This window comes from Meles meles, chromosome 1 (assembly GCF_922984935.1).
Source record: "Meles meles chromosome 1, mMelMel3.1 paternal haplotype, whole genome shotgun sequence".
Taxonomy (NCBI): Eukaryota; Metazoa; Chordata; class Mammalia; order Carnivora; family Mustelidae; genus Meles; species Meles meles.
The window spans coordinates 121,792,597-121,813,696 of NC_060066.1; the positions used below are offsets into that span (position 1 = coordinate 121,792,597).

The window sequence follows — 21,100 nt, forward strand, 5'->3', positions numbered from 1 at the left end:
CCACAGTAAGTGTTGTCCCCATCTGTCACAATACAATGTATAGCTATATTCCCTATGTGGTGCTTTTAGTCTCCATGCCTTATTTATTTTATAATGGGAAGTTTGTACATCTTCATTCCATTTATCCATTTCACCCATCCCCCACCCACCTTCCTTCTGGGAACCACCAATTTGCTCTCTGTATTTAAGTCTGCTTAGGGGCTGTTTTTTTCATTTTTACATTTGTTTTGGCTTTTGAGTCCATGTATCCGTAAAATCTTTCTCTGTCTGACTTATTTCACATGGCATAATACCTTCTAGGCCCATCCATGTCGTCACAAATGGCAAAATCCCATTCTTTTATATGGGTAATATTCCATTGTATACATACACCACATCTTCCGTATCCATTCATCTATTTATGGACATTTGGGTTGCTTCCATATTTTATTGTAAATAATGCTGCTAGAAACATAGTGTGCATGTATCTTTTTGAATTGGTGTTTTTGTTTTCTTCCGGTAAATACCCAATAGTGGAATTATTGGATCATACAGCATTTCTATTTTTAACTTTTTGGGGCAACTCCGTAGTGTTTTCCAGTGATGGCACCAGTTTGCATTCCCACCACGGGTCCACAAATTTCCCCTTTCCTCTTCATCCTCGCCAATACTTGTTATTTCTTGTCTTTTTGAGTGTAGCCATTCTGACAGGTATGAGGCATTTCCCTGATGATGAGTGATGTCAAGCCCCTCTTCATGTGTCTGTTGGCCACCTGGATGTCTATTTTCTCTTTTAACAAGGGGAGTGTGTTCATATATTACTGTGTAAGAGAAACTAAGGGGAAGTGAACTCCTCTGGAGACTTATTTGGCACCACACTCCATATGCAAAGTCTTTAAGTGGTTTCCAGTCTTAGACAGTGAACTGAGGGCCAGATTGCTGTCCTCAGTGTACCAGGAGGCAAAGATCTCTCTTGGGAGAGATGTCTCTCTCTCTGTCTCCTCTCAGGGACAGAGGGTCTGAATGGTCAGGTGATGTCAGGAGGGCGGCCTCAGGAGGTATTAGACACAAGGTATTAAGCAGGTGGTTCAACTGCCACCTGTTGTCAGCACCGGTGACAGTAGTTAGATACCTAGGGCCGTATCTTGGATACAGGGAACCACTGGCCAGGAGAGGTATGAAGCTGGAGTTTCTCGGTAACCCGTAAACTATTGACATGAGTTTCCACAATCTGAGTGGGTGAAGTGTGTCCTCAGGGAAGGGAAGGACTTGTGGGTTTAGGGAATGCTGGAGGAGTTGAGAATGTGTCTGTCACGAGATAGAGGATATGACCAGAAGTCAGAAAGGGAATGAGTGATTTATTGCTGTGTAACAATATTACCACCGATTTCGCGCTGAAAACCACACACACTATCTCACAGTTTCTGTGGGTTAGGAGTCTGGGCACATCTCTACGGGGTCCTCTGCTTCAGGGGTTCATGGGAAAGCCATGGTCTGTGTGTCAGCCGGGGCTACGACCCCATCTCGAGGCTCAAGATCGAGATCTCAGATCAAAAAGGACCTGCTTCTGAGACACGAGATTGCTGATAGAATTTAGTTCCTTATGACCTGTTGGACCGAGAGAGGCTGTTAGGTTCTTGCTGGCTGTCAGCTGGCTGGGGGCCACCCTGGGTTCCTTGGAAAGGGGACTTTCTGCTTCATTAATGCTGGTAAAAGGGAAAGTCTCCTGGGAAGACGACTGCTACAGTCCTGTGTAATGTAATCATGGAAGCAACATCCCATCACCTTTGGGTTCCTCTGTTAGAAGCAAATCACTGATCCCACCCACGCCCAGGGGGAGAGAATTTCTCACAAGTACATGAGCACCAGGGGCTGGGATTATGGGGGACTGTCTGTTCCCCACACGGAAGAAGGCAAGGAAACAGGAAATTGGCCACGTGGTCCTCTGAGAGAAGACTCCTGGGAAAGATGGGTGGCAGAAAACAGTGACAAGGCAGTTAGAAGGGAGAGGCTTAAAAAGTATAAATCTGCCAGGGGAAATGGATTTCACGTGAATTCCAGGTGGATAATGGGTAAATCACATGTTCCAACTTTTTCTAGTCATTATGTTTGTTAGTGAAAATCCACTAAACGGTTATACAAAACTGTGACCTTACTGACCCAGGAAGCTGGGAAGGACACTGAGAGGAACAGATCCATTCTACAGGAGCTGCAGTTCCCTCAACCCCCAACCCACCCCAACACTGACTCTAACACAGGTAGGGGGGAAGAGACTACTGTCACAGTGGTGGCCTCCAAGCAAGGAAGGGAAGCTCATGCCCTGTCATCCCAGAGGCATGCAACACATAAACATTGAGAAATTAGTCTACCAGCAATGGGGTTGTACAAGGTACATCCATAAGAGCTTTCAAATGAAAACAAAAACCTTTAATCAGCGCTTTAAATGTGGTAGAGCAGGTCTCCCAAAGTATTAGGGAAATTCACCTGTGTTCATTGTTGAAGGCTGAGCAGCTGGATTAAGGCACTCCCAGTTCAGAAAGAAATATCTTGGGGCGCCTGGGTGGCTCAGTGGGTTAAAGCCTCTGCCTTTGGCTCAGGTCATGATCCCGGGGTCCTGGGATCGAGCCCTGCCTTGGGCTCTCTGCTCAGCAGGAGCCTGCTTCCTCCTCTCTCTCTGCCTGCCTCTCTGCCTACTTGTGATCTCTCTTTCTGTCAAATAAATAAATAAACATTAAAAAAAAAAAAAGAAAGAAAGAAATAGCTTAAGCTCTATGACTCAAGAGAAATGAGTCATAGAGCTATCTCATTGATGGGATGAGTGGCCTAGGGGACACTGATGTGGATGGACGGATCTGCCGCAACAACCAGCTCGAGGACCTGCGAGAACGTCTGCATTTGGCACAGAAATGACACACTCCTTACCCTCCATCTGCAGGACTAGGTGGGTCATTGAGCCACACCAGCTAAAGGGATTTAGCTGGAGATGGATGGTAGGGAAAAGAGAAGGAATGGGCCATTAGCCGGTGGTTTCTCTAATGAACAAATGTGCTCATGGCACGCCCCTGCTTTAGTTATCCTTCATAATCTGACCTCTATTTCCTTTCCAGCTGCATCCCTAGACTTGTGCCTGTCCCTGCCCCGGAGCACTGGCTATGAGCCTTGCTGAATTCCCTAAGGAGAAGCAAGCTTCTGGAGTCTGGAGGCTGCCTGGATAGAGATCCTGGCTCTGCCCCAGTAATTTCTGGCCTCCTGTGCCTCAGTGCCTTCTCCCATAAGTGAACTCTCCCTCACTGGGATATTAGGAGCATGAAGCCAATATTTCTAGAGCACTCAGAACAGACCAATGGTACATACATTTGTAAATATAAATAATCCGAAAGTACCATGTTCTCTTTTATCTCCACGCTTTTGTACCTGCCGTTCCCTCTGCCTGGAATGCTTTTGCTCCAGCCCTGCCTGCCTAATGCACATTCATCTGCTAAGGTAAGCTTAGAAGTCGCTGCCTCTGGAGGCCACAACTGACATTCCCCACCAAAATGGTTAGTGATGGTCACCAAAGATTTGTGATCGTTTTCCTTTGGGGAAAGCTTCACTACCCTCTTGCTCTTAAGTGAAGCCCTGTGACTTGCTTTGGTCAATTAAATACAAGGAGAAATTACATACATATTCCAGGCAGAAGCTTTAAGAGCGCGAGCATGAGTTGCCCTATCCCCTCCCTATTGCTGTGATGCCTCTGTGAGCAGGTATCAGGCTGAAGTTTCCGCCTGTATGACAGACAATAAGGAGCAGGGCCCCTGTTGACCACATCCAACATGAAGTATGGGTCAGAAATGAATGTATATTAAACCACTGATGGGGAGCCTGGGTGGCTCAGTTGGTTGAGTATCTGCCTTTGGCTCAGGTCATGATCCTGGGGTCCTGGGATTGAGTCCCGAGTTGGGCTACCTACTCAGCAGGGAGTCTGCTTCTCCCTCTGCCCATTCCCCTTCGGGTGCTTTCTCTCTCTCTGAAATAAAGAAATTTTTTTTTAAGATTTATTTATTTGACAGATAGAGATCACAAGTAGGCAGAGAGGCAGGCAGAGAGAGAGAGAGAGGAGGAAGCAGGCTCCCCACTGAGCAGAGAGCCGGATGCAGGGCTCGATCCCAGGACCCTGGGATCATGACCTGAGCCGAAGGCAGAGGCTTTAACCCACTGAGCCACCCAGGCGCCCCTGAAATAAAGAAATTTTTAAAAAACAAACTTAAAAAAAAAGAGAGATTTGGTTGAGGACTGACATCTGTCCTCCCCCAGACAAAATTAAATGCAGTTATTTTAAACCTCTTTTCCTTTAGGATTCAATGTTTTCTCCCATCAACTTACCACACTGAACTCTAACTGCTTGTTTAAAAGTCTGTCTCTAGGGGCACCTGGGTGGCTCAGTGGGTTAAAGCCTCTGCCTTCGGCTCAGGTCGTGATCTCAGGGTCCTGGGATCGAGCCCCGCATCGGGCTCTCTGCTCAGCGGGGAGCCTGCTTCCCTTCCTCTCTCTCTCTCTGCCTGCCTCTCTGCCTAGTTGTGATTTCTCTCTATCAAATAAATAAAATATTTTTTTAAAAAAGTCTGTCTCCGCTACTAAACTCTAAGTTGCCTGGGAGCAGGGACCTGTGTTGTGTCTTCAGCAAATTTTTATATTTAGTGCTTGTATAGAGCCCAACACAAAGCAGACACTCAAAATGCATTGACTCCACTCTGTTCTAATGAGAATTGGAAGGAGAAAAGGAGTTTGCTTCAAATAAGCACTTACTGCTCTCAAAAAACTTTTTCACATTCTCCTCCATTCTGGAAAAATGGAATGTTCTGGTTTTAAAACAGATAGAGATGGTCCAGGTAGAAGTGTTTAAAGTCAGGACAAAAGCCCAGGTTCAGGGAGGTCCCAAGCATGGAGAGTGGGTTTCAATGATTCTGGAGTCTGGCTTATTCCTTGCTTAGGACAAATTGTAGTGCAACTTTTTTTTTTTTTTCTTTTTTTTTTTTTTAAGATTTGTACTTGTTTGAGAGAGAGCATGAGCAGTGGGGAGAGGGAGAAGCAGGCTTCCCGCTGAGCAGGGTGTAATAGTGGGGCTGGATCCCAGGACCCTGGGCTCATGACCTGCGAGGAAGGCAGACACTCAACTAACAGCCAGCCAGCCAGGAGTCCCTCGAATGGAACAATTCTGAAAGCCAACAGGGATGGGCTGTCAGTGTTCTTTTGGCATTTTCCATGGAAATAATTACAGTTGACTCATGTGGGATGTAATCCAGAAGAAAAGATTAAATGGATGTGTGTATGTTTGAATTTCAGGTAAATAAGGGCTGCTGTGTCGCCCCACATGGAGACAGAGGGCCAGCCACAGGTCGTTAGTAGGGAGTGTTTTCAGCGGTGCGCAAGGACTGGATTAAAGCAAACAGGATAATGTTCGTCCTGTGTTAGAGATCTCAAGCACAATTCAAATAGGTGTGTACTTTTTCTTGTATGGTATAATGCTTCCAAACTACATTAATATTTTTTAAACTGTGACTGAGGCCCTATCTGCTTCCTTTCAAAATTATGTTTCAAATGGAAAGAGAACAAGAAGAATGTGGGAAACACAGGGTGTGCGGGCCCTGGGCCTTTAGGATGGAACTGAGATTTATCGGGATATTGCTGGGGCTACCTCACAAGGTGGAATCTGTTGGGAAAAGCCAGATCTGGCTAGCTAGGAATATGGCATTTAGCATTCCAGGAAGAGTTGTCCTGGAATCCATAAGGATCGGCCCCTCTTATTCTCTGCCTCCCAGGTCTTAAGTCAAGATGTAGCAACTGGCTGGTCTCTGAGTGTCTGTCTTCAGCAAAGGTTTCATTCATCATGTCACGTGACAGGATTAGGAAAAGGTGGGCTAACAAAGTGGGATGACAGTGAACTTGAAAGGGTGATGATCAGAGGGATGGAGACAAGAAAAAAAAAACAAACAAACAGCTCAATCTAGGGACACCTGGGTGGTTCAGTCAGTTAAGTGTCTGCAGTGTCTGCCTTCAGCTCAGGTCATGATCCCAGGGTCCTGGGATGGAGTCCCGCATAGAATTGGGTTCCTTGCTCAGCAGGGAGCCTGCTTCTCCCTCTGCCTGCCGCTACCCCTTGTGCTCTCTCTCTCTCTTAATCTGACCAATAAATTAAATTCTAAAAAAAAAAAAAAAGAAAAAAAGAAAGAAAGAGGGGTACCTGGGTGGCTCAGTGGGTTAAAGCCTCTGCCTTCGGCTCAGGTCATGATCCCAGAGTCCTGGGATCAAGCCCAGCGTCGCATCGGGCTCTCTGCTCAGCAGGGAGCCTGCTTCTTCCTCTCTCTCTACCTGCCTCTCTGCCTACTTGTGATCTCTGTCTGTCAAATAAATAAATAAAATCTTAAAAAAAAAAAAAAAGAGGGGCCAATCCAGGGAGTGCCTTTAGGTTGTTGATATCCAAGTATAAGAAGCCTTATTATGCACCATCCGTTTGGAATTCAACAAAGATGGGCATTTGTTAAGTATTAAATAAATGCAAGATGTAAATAGATACAAATAAATGCATAACAGTTTATCTGCAAATCTGAGTGCAGGCTGTTTTCTACTATATTATTGCACTCACCTAATTTTCCTTTTTCTACCTCCCATTCCCTCACTATTTTCTATAGGGCGAATTGGGGGTCATTGACATTACACTTTAGATGGTCATTTTCAAAATATCAACCTGAACGTTTCTCAAAGATCTCCAACTTGGAACCCGATGCAGTGGTTGATGACATTTTGAGTTTTCCTGTGTTGGGTAAAAGAGGGTGAATGTTTTTGTTTGTATAAGGGATGGATGCAAGAGGATTTTATGATGGTGGCTATTGTTTGGAAATGCACATACGGAAAAGAAAGAAAGCGTTTATGTTTTTAAAGATTTTTATTTATTTATTTGACAGAGAGAGAATGAGGAGGGGCGGTATGGCAGAGGGAGAAGCAGGCTTCCCACTGAGCTGGGAGTCTGATGCGGGCCCTTACAGGGCTCCATCCCACGACCCTGGGATCATGACCTGAGCTGAAGGCAGACACTTAAATGACTGAGCCACCCAGCAACCTGTCTTCTGCATCTTTGAAACATCCTTCCTATAGTCCTTCCTACAGGTGGGGAATTTCTCACGTTTTAAGTCCCATCTCCCCATGGTAGAAGACTGCCAGTTGACTCTTGAGATCTGTTTCCCCAACTTCTGCTGTCACGACCCCCCATTTCTGCCAGCACATTGCTTCTCAGGTAAAAGATATCATTTCCAACCTGATTAAATTCTGGCCAGTGAGGTATAAATGGAAGTGTTAAACTTTACTTCCAGAAAGTTTCCTCAAGAGGAAAAAAGCAACCCCCATTCCTCTTTCTTCCCCCTGTTGTTTGGAATGCAGATGTGGTGGGGGGCTCTGGCAGTCACGGGAGGACATGAGGCAAAAAAAAGAAAGGACACCACATGCTGAGAATGATGGCAGCATAAAGCTAAACTAGGCCATTAAGGCTACAATGAAACCAACATGACCAGTATTTACCTGGCTGCCTCCAGACTTTTCTTTGCATGAGAAATAAACCATTTAAGCCGTGGTTATTATCTAGTTCTATACAGCAGAACTTAATCCTAATTAATCCAAATGCTTTTCCAGCCCCTCCCTGTGGCTGAGGCACAGGCCTGGGACCCAGGTTCTGTTAATTGTGCACAGCGGTGCAGGATTTCAGTTCTAAAGAAGCAGGCCCTGAGAATTTATTTTTCTGGCAAGGACAGGAGTGGAGGGGTCGGGGTTTTGGAGGCAGCAGGTGAGACACTGGCATCTGGGGCTGCCTGTCAGGGTTCCGAGCTCCAGAGTCTGTACCCAGCAATGGCTGTGAGGCTTTCTCTAGAACAATCCCTCACGTGGTTAGGCACATCTCCTGGCTACCCAGCTTCCAAGGCCAACACACTGACCCTCTCAGGGATTCAGTGAGCAATCTGATACCTCTGATAAGTCATTTTCCTGTTTCAACAGCAAGGATCCCTAAGGCATAGGGCACTCCCCTTAGGTTTATCGAAAATAAAGATCTTGTGTTTCATACCTTAGACCCTATCTTACCTGTTTGAAACCACGGGCTGAAACCCAGGGTTTCTCGTGGATTTGAATGTAACGTTTATCCTTGCTTTTCTGAATGTGGGAGTGACTATAGTTGGCCACCAACATCCATTCTTCTGTCCAAACTAGGGTCTAACCTCGTGACTAGGCATAGCCACGCAACTGAACCTCGTGAGTGTAAGGCAGGCAATCTGCCCACTTGCATCATGGGAAGTCGCTTCCTTGGCTTTTCTCTAGTTTCCTTCCCATGTTCGTGATACAGCTTCAACCAAGGAGAGGATGTCCCCTCAGATGGCAGAAGCCACAAAATGGAAGGAGCCTGGGTCCTTGAATAATCTCATGGAGCGCCAACAGCCTGGACGTGAGACATGAAATGAGAATAAACTTCCACATTCTGGAAGCTGCTATCTTGGGGTCTCTACCGACTTCAACTTTCTCTGCTAACACCATGGCAATGGAGAAATACTAGGCAGGGAACTTGTAATTAATAGCAGGTGATTATGGATCCCTGCCGAGATGGGAAACCAGCCATGTGCTTGCTCAGAGCCCATCTTGTTCTCCCATTCTAGAAGAGGAAGGCACACGCTAGATGGTGTATGGGCCCTGTCATCAGATGCCAAAGAATCCCAAATCTTGGGTCCTCTGCTAGATCCTAGCCACGGTAAAATAATCTTTCTTGGTGGTCTCAGTTTGAAGTAGATACATTCTACTTCTCCTACCCCCGGGCTTTAAAATGTACTATTTTATCTTTTACGATTTTGACCATGTTTAGAAAATTGCTTTTATTTACAACTATCTTTGTTATCATATCTTCCTCTTTTTAGATTTTTTTTTTTTTTTTTTTATTTGACAGAGAGAGAGAGATCACAAGTAGGCAGAGAGGCAGGCAGAGAGAGAGGAGGAAGCAGGCTCCCTGCAGAGCAGAGAGCCCGATGCGGGGCTCGATCCCAGGACCCTGAGATCATGACCTGAGCCGAAGGCAGCGGCTTAATCCACTGAGCCACCCAGGCGCCCCCATATCTTCCTCTTTTTAAAGGACTGAGTTATTTTGTTCTTTTCTTCAATAATCACCTTTTCCTTCCTCCCTCCCTCCCTTCCTTTCTTTTTCACTCCTTTCTTTCTTTCTTTTTAAGTAAACTCTACCCGCAACGTGGGGCTGAGACTCATGACCCTGAGATCCAGAGTCACATTCTCTACCGACTGAGCCAGCCAGGTGCTCATATAATCACCTTTTTTAATTCCAAATGGTAACATTTAAGCTTTCGTATAGCTATTCTCTTTTATTTTCTTTTTTAAAAGATTTTGTTTATTTATTTGACAGACAGAGATCACAAGTAGACAGAGAGAGGCAGGCAGAGAGAGAGAGGGAAGCAGGCTCCCTGCTGAGCAGAGCCCAATGTAGGGCTCGATCCCAGGACCCTGAGGTCATGACCTGAGCCAAAAGCAGAGGCTTTAACATCCTGAGCCACCCAGATGCCCCTAGCTATGCCCTTTTAATTTGAGCTTCTGGATCAGGAGTCAGGGAAGCTGGCCACCTGTGTTTGAATTTGTGTTGGATTACAGGCCCACCCAATTCATTTATGTATTATCCATGGCTGCCTTCACTCTAGATTGGGGGAGAGGGGTCCATCCAGATACTGTGACCACTGGTTGACCCATGGGCTGGACCCCGGCAATCAGAAAGTCTTCATTCCCCATCCCTGACAGGTGCATTCCATTGCCTTCCCTGTTCCGCAAAGCTGCCCTGAGGACGCAGCCTTCAGATACTGATGTGATGCTGAGACCATCTGGATGGCACCCGTGACTGGACCCAGTTAAGTCCTCCCTATCAACTTTTTTAAGAATTGGCAGATGGGTATGGAGGTCTCCTCATCACATGACAAATTCCCATGCTTAGTAAACAGGCCACCTATCAAACTGGAATGAACTGCCTCTGTCCCTGCCTGCCCTCCTGTACACGGAAAGGTCTCAAATCACATCTGGCAAGTTGCCGAGGAACTTGCAAACTGACAGTTTGCCTTGCAAACTTGCATTGCAGTTTACAGTGCCCGGGGTAACTGTGACCAAGACTGTAGGGCCCACAAAGCCAAAAATATGCCTGATCTAGCCCTTCACAGAAAAGAAGCTGCCAACTCCAGTTCTAGATCTGGATCTATTTTATTCGATCTAATAGTTTTGTTCTCTCTGCTTATCTTTTAACTTAATGTCGCTCCTAATGTCTATTACTTCTTACCTTTTTTATTCTCATCCCTTCTTGTTCTACTGAGATATGTATGTTAACCAAGAGGTAGAGCTGAAATAAGACAAAAGCATGTATTTGGGGTCTCAGAGTTTAATTCAGGGAGCGCAGATGTGGGTAGCAACCCAAATTGTGTTCCCGTAGGGAACAGAAGTCAAAGATGTTAAAAGACATTTGTATGGGGGAGCCTGGGTGTCTCAGTCGGCTCTTGGTTTCAGTTCGGGTCATGATCTCATTAGTGGTAAGATTGAGCCCCATGTGGTCATGGCTGCACATGCTCAGTAGGGACTCAGCGTCCCCCTCCCTCCCCCTCTGCTCCACCCCCACTTGCACCCCCAACTCCCTCTCTCTCTCTCAAATAAATAAATAAATCTTTAAAAAAAGATATTTGTTTGTGTTATTTACAAAGAACTGTGACTTGTGTGGGTGGCAGAAAACTAATCTTAACTGAATATAATTGGTTAGCTAAGGCCATTACTGAGCAAGAGCTCTTTTTTTTTTTCCTGGCACCAGAGTTTAGGACTTTTAATTTGTTCCAAAGTTGCTGAAGGAAAAATCATGATAAAACGTTCTGCTTTCGGGGTGCCTGGGTGGCTCAGTGGGTTAAGCCTCTGCCTTCGGCTCAGGTCATGATCTCAGGGTCCTGGGATCGAGCCCCACATCGGGCTCTCTGCTCAGCAGGGAGCCTGCTTCCTCCTCTCTGTCTCTGTCTGCCTCTTTGTCTGCTTGTGATCTCTATCAAATAAATAAGTAAAATCTTTAAAAAAATAAAAAAATAAATGTTTAAAAAAAAAGTTCTGCTTTCCTTTACACCCCCAACGCAAAAACAAAACAAAACAAAAACAAAAACAGGGGCACCTGGGTGGCTCAGTGGGTTAAAGCCTCTGCTTTCGGCTCAGGTCATGATCCCAGGGTCCTGAAATCGAGCCCCACAACGAGCCCCACATGGGGCTCTCTGCTCCACAGGGGGCCTGCTTCCTCCTCTCTTTCTGCCTGCCTCTCTGCCTACTGGTGATCTCTGTCTGTCAAATAAATAAATAAAATCTTTAAAAAACAAACAAAAAAAAACCCCCAAAACTCTTTGTAGGAAAAAAATGGTTTTGTACATGGGAAGAAACAATATAAATTCAAGGCTTATAGATAAGGATTACCCAGTCAAAACCAACAGGGGACCCCCCTGAAATGTTATCTATACGAATTTCCAAAGAAAGTTGCACGTATTTGGGCAGAGTCCTTGGAATATTTGCAGTGTGGCCCAGTTCAAAGTTTGCAGTGTCATTAATGAGGATGTCCGTCTCCTTAATAGCCTCCTGGCTGCTTCAGAAAACCCCTCAACATTAGTGATTCTATTTCCTTTCACCTTTCACAATGGTAAGGGCGGCACGGAGGAAGGGTTTCCAAGGCAGGGAGAAGACCCAGGGAAGGGTGACAGTGTGCAGTTGGCTAGGATCCCACACTATCAGTGGACTGCCCAAGCCCAAAGAGCCCCCAGACGGCCACACATAATACTTCTGTGAGTTTCCAGGACACACTCCAGGAATACTGGAGTATTAAGGAGGGACCCAGGCACAGAAGGGCCTCCCTGGTTCTGTAGAGACCCCATGCTCAGGCACAGAAATATATGAAATAGACAGAAATAAGCAAGAGTCCTTATAATCCTACATGTCCCCTTTCTTGGCACCTCACACACATCCCGGTCCACTGAGCTGGTACAACAGACACTGGAAAGGGAACGCCATGTCCCCAGATACATGCGGCCCTGACTCCAAAGGCCAGAACCGAAGAACACAAGCCAGGTCAGAGTGAGTAAGGCTTTACTGCAGATCATGCAGGGCTGGGCAAGACCCCCTTGGGACAGCCGGGCCTGCTCTCCAGGTCACACGAGGATTCCGGGCAGTGCTGGGGGCTTGGGGATGAGCTCCCCAGGCCAGGAGAGGAACAGCAACTGCCAACTGAAGAATGCTCCGGTTGGTTTTAGTGCAGGAGGGATAACACTGGTGGGGGAGGAAATTTGCTGAAGTAGAGAGCTATGTCAAAGGGTCTGGATGAAGACAGGGTTGGGAAGGAGAAAAGGGGAGTGATAGGTATTTCATGGGAACAAAAGATGCGCCAAAGGACAAAGAGGCAAGACAGCTGTTCAGGGAGTACACCGAGTACAGCTCTGGCCCCTCACGGGCATGTCCTCCCAATTGGGCGCTACTTGTTGCCCCACATGGCAATCTTTAGAAACAGAGGGCCTGGGAGGAAGCGGCTGGACTTCATGTAGGCAGAGATCTTCTTCAGGCCCTGCGGGTGGAAAAGAAGGTCTTATCTCTGGTCTGCTGCCCCACCAAGGCAACCTGAGTCAGGACTATTCCTTGTAAGGTCAGCACTGACACACAGCACAGTCTGCCTGAGGTCCCCTGATCACCCCTTCCAGTTCTCTGTAACTAATGGGACATGAGACTAAGATATAAGACTCCACCTGGATCCTTAGATCCCCCAGACATGATGATGGGTCTGGAACCCCCACCAACCACCCTACAAGACAGAGCCCACTATCACCATCCCGCAGAAGGGAATCAGAAGCCCAGGTGGCTTAAGCGGCCACCTCAGGCCCTCCGGGCTACCAGGTGAGAAGGGCAGGAGGGCACCTGGCTCTCTTGCCAGGGCTGGGCTCCTCCTGCTGGCCTCCTTCCTCCCCTGCCCTCCAGGAGACCCTGTCCCTTCCGGATCACAGACATCCCCCTGTTGCAAAGGGAGCTTCCAGGCTTCTCAGGGTTTGCCACACAGGGAACCGGAGCCGAACAGGGGCCTCAGAATGCGCCCATGCAGCCTGCAGGGGAGGCCAGACCTCGCCCAGTGACTCAGCAAAACCTGCATGAAAGGGGAGAGGCTGGGAGCATGGAAGTCAGGCCAGGCCACACTCTAATTTACTCCTCTTAAAGGTGAAGGTCCAACTGATTGGCCTGACTGAACCCAATGTCATGGGCACCAACTACCTCGTCCCCAGTCCTGTTACAGCCAGGGGGGCATGTGGCTCTCAGGGGTGTCTGAGCACCATCGTCCCAAAACATCATGGGCCCAGTGAATTCTAAGGTGTTTGAAGATCCTGGCACTGCCTGCACCCAGGGGCCACAGAGTGCAGCCCAGAGCCATCCTCTGTCCCTCCTGCCGGCTAGTCCCTGGAACTCTGGCATCAAGCCAAGGCCAGTCACCCAGAGAAGAACCTGCCCAAAAAGCACATCTCTTGCCGAAGAATGTGAAAGACAAACCCACTGCAGGCTGAAACTCCCATTGGACAAAAACCTTCAGCCCCACATCGCTCACAAAGCACAGTCTGCTGCCCTCCAACGAGGGACGAAGGGACTAGGGCCATCAGCGAGGTCCAGCCCCTGCTCCACCAGCACCCACCCAGCCCCACACACTGCACATGGATAGGTGTTCCTCGAGTTCTCTGAGTGCTCTGAACCCCGGAATGGTGGCTCCAGGCCCGGGTTGCCCTGGCGTCCCCACTGTGCCTGACACAGAGCCTCACACCCGGGAGAAGATCCAATCGGCCAACAGGACTGGAAAGAAACGGCCTGCCCCATTCCTGACCCAGGATCTCTGCTGATGGGAAAGAAGAAGGGCATGGACATGGGGAGGTAAAGAAGGGGCCCAGCACAGAAGCCTCAAGACAGACTCCCTCCACAGTGGCCCCACTCAGGCACTCACAGCCCAGGAACAACAACATTCCTGGGGATGTCAGGGCAGCCCCAGACGGGGATCGGACTGCTGAAAGCTGCATGGGGATCCCCAGGAAATGCCTTCTGTGCCCCCCTATATACTGTCATCCCCACCATGGCTCTGCTCTCCTAACCCCAGCTCCACGCACACTTCTGAACCTCTGCTGCGTCCCCAGGGTCCTGAGCTCTGTGACCCAGGGGAGTAAAGAAACTGAGCTTCCTTCTGGCCCGGGAAAAGGACAGCCATGGACTGCTAGCTACAGAAGCCATTGGCTGAATCAGAGCCCAGCACACACTGTATCAGCTCTGCGACCTTCAGCAAATGGTTTCTCCTCTCAGACTCAGTTTCCACGCCAGTAAATAACAGGTGATAAGTCTTCCACCATGTAGGAATGTTGTAAAGATTAATGCTGCACCAAGTATGTAAGATCCTGAGCACATGTCACGATATAGCAGGCCTCAATCGATGCTACTTATTCTCTATTTTACAAAGAGGACGAAGAGAGCATCAAGTGAAAGGAGGGAAGACAGGAGAGACACAAATAGTACGAAGGATAAGGAAATCACCTCAAAGCGGGCCACAAACTCCTTCAGGTTCGGGAATGCATCCAGGCACTTGGGCTCGAACATACGCAGTATATCCAGCAGGTCATAAGCCAGGAAATCCACATAAGTGAGCTAAAGAAAGGCAAAGGCCAGTGAGCACCCAACTCTGAACCTGGGGAAAACCATGGCTTCCCATCCCCCCCCCCCCCCACACACACACAAAGCCTTCCCCTTACCTTCTCCCCAGCAAACCAAGGCCTCGTCCCCAGAAACTGTGAGTAGAGCTTCATCTTGTCAGGGAGGCCCTCCAGGTATCCAGGCTTCAGTTTCTCCTGAGGCACAGAACAGCTGTCACCATCCTAGACTCAGACTCCCATGGAGAGAGGCAGGTGTCCCCAGGGCTGTGCCTGACCCCCAGCTGCCAGAGGTGAGCGGCCCTGACCCCTCACTGGAGGGGGCATCGTTGCCCAGGCCAGGATTTCTCCAAGCTGTGTTCAGCAGATCCCACTGGGTCCCACCTCCCATCTGTGGGAGGCTGTGGGAAGGCAAAGAACCCCACCTTGCTGTCCCTAGATCTCTCACCACTCATCTCCAACAGGCAATGAAGTAATCAACTGAAATGGCCTGGGGAAACAAGTCCCCAGTTCTGCCTGCTGGGGGGGCAGATAGGAGCGGCCCTTGAGCAGTCCCTGCAAAGGTGTGGAATTTGAGAGACGGAGGAAGGGGAGGTACAAAGCCATATCTCCCTGCTCTGCTTGCTGGCCAGTTGTGCTCAGGCCTGGGGCTGTCAGGAAGACAGTGCTGAGCGAACAAAGGAAACACACCATCCAGGAACCGAATTTCTGCCCTGGGCACTGACTCTACCTACCCTAAGGTTAGTACCCTAAGGAACTGAGTCCCAGTGTTCATCGGATGCCTTGAAATATGAGGGTCACTCTGGTGAAAGGATAGGGAGTGGCTTGGAAATCAGTCGCTCCTCGGGGTTCACATGACAATGAGACGCAGCTGCCCTCAAAACCCTGTCCATCCCAGCTCCCAGGGACGGGACTCACAAAGTCAGGGTTGTAGCAGATCCTGGCAAGGTATATGCGGCTGTCCATAGCCTCATTCTCCAAAATGTCCACACGAATCTTCTCCTCTTCTGTCTCCCCACCCACAGCCCACACAACAGACTCTCACCCTCAGCATCCCACCCAGGCAGGCCCAGGGGCACCCCACCGTTCCCCAAATCCTGACCCCAGCCCACTCACATAGGTTGTGTTTGCGGGCAATGTAGCGAAGGATGGCATTGCTCTGGGTGATCTTGTGAGACCCGTCAATTAAGTAGGGCAGCTGTAAGGACAACACGGGCAGGTGGGTAGGCCACGGGCTCCCCAACACCCCCTCCCTTAAGAAAGGGGAGACACGAAACCTGGCATTCACACGGCCTGCCCCTGCTAGCCACTTAATCAATCCATTGTAAAATGGAGGAATGAGCTGGAACAGAGGCCATGGAGGACAGGCAGGGACAAGAACCAGGAAGCAGAGAAGCTAGCAGAAGCTGGCAAATCCGGTCACCTCGGAGCTGGGAAAGCAGGCAGTGTAGACACCCCTCTCACTTGCCCCCACATCGTCACCACCCCCTGCACCTACATTGGGGAAGTCCAGGCCCAGCTTGAATTTTTCATTCAGCCACTGGCTTCTGTCATAGTCCGGAGCTGTGGTGGAGAAGATGGAGTGAAACAAACCCCCCAGAGCCCACTCTCATTAGGCCTGGGGAGGGGCTTGAGGGTTGGGGGATGCCCACGAAGGATCAGTGGCCATTCTCTCCAAAAGGGGGATCTGGAATCGGGAACACTAAGTCTCACACTCCAGGTGTGGGGGCAAAGAACACTCATAATGTTCTGGAAGCTGCATGAATAGGTTTACAAAATGTTTATGCAAGCCCTAAGGGGAACCCATCCCAAACCCCCTACAGGGGGTCCAGCAATGCCCTCTCATGTCCTGCCTCCTAAGGCCAGCTGCACCTGGAAGGAGTTAGGGAAGGGCAGGCCCTGCTCCAGCTGGGGGAGGGTGGCAGAGGGAGGGGCACGTGACCAGGGCATGGGGCGCTGGGTACCAGATCAGCAGGAATAGGGCAAAAGTCAGACCGCAAGGTGGATGCCATTACCAGCCCCCATGGTGTACATCTTCTCCTCATAGGGTGAGTCTGTGTACTCCAGGAGCAGGCGGATCGCGTGAGCCAGCTGTGAGAGACAAAGCCCAGGAAGGAGGTCAAAGGAAGAAGTCCTGCCTTGCTGCCTCCCACTACACCAGGTAACCTCACAGACCCAGCCCCCGCCACCCGTGGGCATGTGAGCGCGTGCGCGCACGCGCGCACACACACACACACACACACACACACACACACACACACACACACGCAGGAACAGGTCCACAGGCTGACAGATTGCTAGAAAGGACTGAGCTGCAAGGAGCTCCAAAGGGGCCTTCTGGTAGAAAGGGTCCTCAGGGAGCAGCACTTCCTGCCCCCGTGGGCCTCCATCCCACCCAGCACGGCAACCCCATTGCTCACCCCGCGAATGTCCCAATAACCCAAGACCATGACCATGGTGCTTGCTGGCTTTTGAGCTGAGTGGAAGGACTTCCCAGGACTGTGCTCCAATTTATCCCCAGAGGTAGGGTGGGCGGAGCCGAAAGGGACCGCCCCTTTCTGGCGGCCCCCACCCCCACAACTCGCTGGAGGCCAGGCCACCTGTGGAACACACAGACCTAAGGAGGCTCCCTCTATCTGTCCGCAGCCGCTGGGGGCGGAGCCGCCTCTGAATGCTGCTGCCCTCTGGATCACCACGCAATCCAGAGCTCTCTTTCTAGATCTGGAACAAGAGATGGCGCTTGGAGATCCGCCTAAATCACAAAAAAAGAACACAGGTCTGCTCTTCCCCGCTAAACATCGCTTCCCTTGGCCCTTGGTCGTTCCAGATCCTGCCAGCTCTAGGAGTTCTGCCAAAGTTAAGACCAAAGAGCTATATCCCTCGAATGCGGAGTTCAGGCCAGTCTGAAAATTCCTCCCAGGACAAGCCCCAGGGAACACACCATCGGTGGATAGGAACTACCGTCCAGGACAAGGGCCAGAGAAAAGGAACCCTGGTCTCAGTGTTTCCTTCAGGGCCTGGGGAGCCCCAGTCCTTCAGTCGCCTGCCTGAGACCCCTGACGCAAGTGGAAATGAATCAACGACTCTTGGGACCCGAGTTGTGAATGGAAACCCAGCCAAGGGCAGGGTTAGGAGATGCAGTCCCAGAGATACCCTGCCAGTCAGTGAGATGTCCCCACGTGGCCAGGACAGTGACAGGGACTTGATGGTGTCACACACAGAATGTGACTGAAAGAGGGAGCGAGTCCTCTGCCTGGCCAGGCACCCATCCTGCCACAGAGGGCAGACAGAGGGGGTGGCCTGCAGGAGGGTGGAGGTTTCCCCACAGGATCACAGTCCGGCTGGCCCCAGCAGACCCTAGTCCACGCATTCTGGACTGACCCTGGCTTCCCACCCACGTGTGCTTTTCTGTGGCTCGGGGAGGCTCAGGTGGCCTCTCAGGTTCTTCTGTGATCTGCGATCTGTGACAACAATGTCCTACTGGCCAACTTTCACCAAAGGCAGGAGACTATTTCAAACTGGTGAGTGGGACAGAGCTTGGCCCGTGGCTCATTTCCCTTTGTATAAAGGGTATTGCAAGGCTGCGGGGATGTGTGAAAACGGAAGAAGGGAACTTTAAAAAGCAAATGGGTTTACAGTTAAAGCACAGAAAAATGCATTACCGAAGCTTAAAATAGGTAACACTGTGGTAGGACAGCAAAGAGTGAACCCAGTCTTGGCATAAGGATTTCCAAGCACCGTGATCGACAGACAGTGCAGTGGGGAAAGAGGACACGGAGGCTTCAGCTGATCGCTATTCAGTCTCAGAAGTCAGAGGTCTGTCCGTCTGTGCCATGCTGGGGAGCTGTGGGGGTGTCACCTGAGCCCAGCAGAGCTCGGCCCCTGCTGCATATGCTCCCCACAATTCACCCCTGCCAGTCCCCAGTGTTCCAGGTCAGGGTCCAGGCTCAGGAAGTAGCCTTTGGGGTCAAGGTGAACTCCAGGTAGGTTGGGCCACAGGGAGGAGATGGGGGCCAATGCCGACACACATGAGCTGGCCTCTAGGTGGGTGTTTTCATAATACATTAAGGAGTTGTCACTTTGACTTCTATACATCTTGAGCCTGGAACAGCAAACATTACTAGATTCCACCGAGACATTCCATTTTTGAGCTAAACAAGAAGCAGGGTAAGAACATGTGAAATAATAGAACAGACATTGTTCCCCTGACTCTCATCCATGCCGTCGCTCCTGGATTGACAAGGAGTCACGGAGATGCTGTCGCCCAGTGGGCACGTCGAAGAAGACAATCCTGGCTGTGAACGATTGGAAGGCCCAGGGGAAATGCCAAGAAAGATGCTTCAACTATGGGACATATTTCCTGTGGCACCACTGAGAGGCAGAGAGGAGGAATATGGGGGAAAGAGGTGATACCTGGCAGGGTAGGACCCTGAGGAGACGGGAGATGCGCCCAGAGCTCCCAAGGCCCCTTCCGAAGAAAGAGGACAGTTCTGCAGAAGGAGGAGGAGGAGGGCTCACCTGGGGCACAGGACCCAGAGGATCAGAGCAGTGGATGCTGGCTTGGTGCAAGGCAACGGGGAGCAGTGGGGAGCAGGGAAGCTGGAGAGTGGCTTGAAGGGAGGGAATGTGGCCAATGGTTGCCTGGAGAAAGTCGGTCTCGGTGTTGTCAGGTCTTCTGGACATATATGTGTTCTCTCCTGATTTAAATTATTGAAAATTCGAATATTTTTAGGAACACATGAAGTTTGGAAGTCTGGTCTCTGGTATGACTTCGGAACAGCGCTCTGCAATTCCTTCAGGTTCCGCTGCTCACATTTTGGCCTCTCAAGGGAAAGGAGCAGAAGTCCTACATAAAATAGCCTCAGGATTCATAACTACATATTAGCAAAAAATGCCCAGCTAACTAGAATTTAAATAAAAATTTGGAAGAAAAAGAAATAAATCCAAAGAAAAAAAAAGAAATACCAAAGTACAGTGAAAATACCGTACATCATAGTAATATTTTTTTAAAGATTTTATTTATTTATTTGATAGACAGAGATCTCAAGTAGGCAGAGAGGCAGGGAGAGAGAGAGGAGGAAGCAGGCTCCCTGCTGAGCAGAGAGCCCGATGCGGGGCTCGATGCGGGGCTCGATCCCAGGACGCTGGGATCATGACCTGAGCCGAAGGCAGAGGCTTTAACCCACTGCGCCACCCAGGCGCCCCATCATGGTAATATTTTTAAGTCATTAATAGTATATGTAAATTTAGGCAATCCAGGATGCAAGAATACTACTTAATCTGAAAATAAGAGAATAAAGAGAACCATTTACAAGATGATGTCACACTGGAATTTAGAAAGAAAATATTCTATGGGCTTATCTTATTTTGTATAAGGAAAGACAACCAGGGCCTCCAAAATTGAGGAAGGGAACGGCATTCGAGGTGAAACATTTAGAGCAAGACCCAGAAGAAAAACACTGAAGTAGAAATCATTCCACTCGTGAAACCTTCAGTTAATTCTCTGATACCGTGGAGCAAACACAAATACAGCAAACATGTTACAAGAAAGAAAACCTCGGAATCATGTAGTTAAGAAGCCAATGAAGAAAAATAATAACCCAGAGGACACGTGGTTGTCAGGAACTTTCCGAGGAACTTTTCAAACTTTCACAAAGGACATGGGTTCCAGAGCTTGTCATAAGCCGCACTCAGGTATGGCAGGAGAACCTTAACTTGGAAAGGACACAGGTGGGGCAGACTCTGCCTCACAGTCATTTGGTGCCTAAATTCTACCACTAGGGACCCCAGCTTGGAGAACAGAATATGAAGTTTTGGGTACAAATGCCTTTGTGCTCCTGCAGAACTGGCTGAGAAAAGGAGAGAGGAGGAAGGATGGGAAGTAAGGGGAGAGGGAGGAGAGAGCAAATGTGGAAAAGTTAACCTCTGGGGTACACGGGACTCTGTTGCACTATTCTCCTTTTCTAGAAGTCTGATGTATCCATACTTAAAAAACAACAATTGACAGCATTAGCCAGGACATACAGACCTACATAAGTTCTTTTTTTTTTTTTAAGATTTTATTCATTCATTTAAGACAGAGAGTACAGAGAGAGAGAGAGCATGAGCAGGGGGAGAGGCAGAGGGAGAGGGAGGAGAAGCAGGCCCCCCGCTGAACCAGGAGCCCAGGAGGTAGGACTCAATCCCAGGATCCAGAGACCACGACCTGAGCTGAAGGCAGACAGATGCTTAACCAGCTGGGCCACCCAGGCACTCCTGGACCTACATGTATTCTTTGCCCATATAGAGGTTTCATCAAGGAAGACCTACCCCAACTACTTGTGGCGCTCCGATGTCTTAGGACTTTACTATCATTTTTTTTAATGCCAGTCTCCATCCCCTAATGACTTGTG

General features: G+C 49.2%; 1 protein-coding gene across 1 annotated transcript; it reads right to left on the reverse strand.

The window, feature by feature from the left end:
• Positions 1-12,118: 12,118 nt before the first annotated feature.
• On the reverse strand, positions 12,119-17,283 carry LOC123939145 (glutathione S-transferase Mu 1). The gene is made up of 8 exons (XM_046001117.1): positions 17,129-17,283; positions 16,724-16,799; positions 16,207-16,271; positions 15,825-15,906; positions 15,627-15,727; positions 14,811-14,906; positions 14,596-14,706; positions 12,119-12,607 (listed from the first exon to the last, which is right to left on the reverse strand). The coding sequence occupies exons 1-8, from the start codon at positions 17,162-17,164 to the stop codon at positions 12,518-12,520; spliced, it is 657 nt and encodes a 218-aa protein (XP_045857073.1). The 5' UTR covers positions 17,165-17,283; the 3' UTR covers positions 12,119-12,517.
• Positions 17,284-21,100: the final 3,817 nt, after the last annotated feature.

Coding starts and splice junctions, on each gene's coding strand:
- LOC123939145 (XM_046001117.1), bottom strand. CDS start 17,164: ATGGTCATGGTCTTGGGTTATTGGGACATTCGCGGG. Junction 16,272..16,723: donor GATGTACACCATGGGGGCTG/GTAATGGCATCC, acceptor TCTCCACCACAG/CTCCGGACTATGACAGAAGC. Junction 15,907..16,206: donor TGGGCCTGGACTTCCCCAAT/GTAGGTGCAGGG, acceptor TTGTCCTTACAG/CTGCCCTACTTAATTGACGG.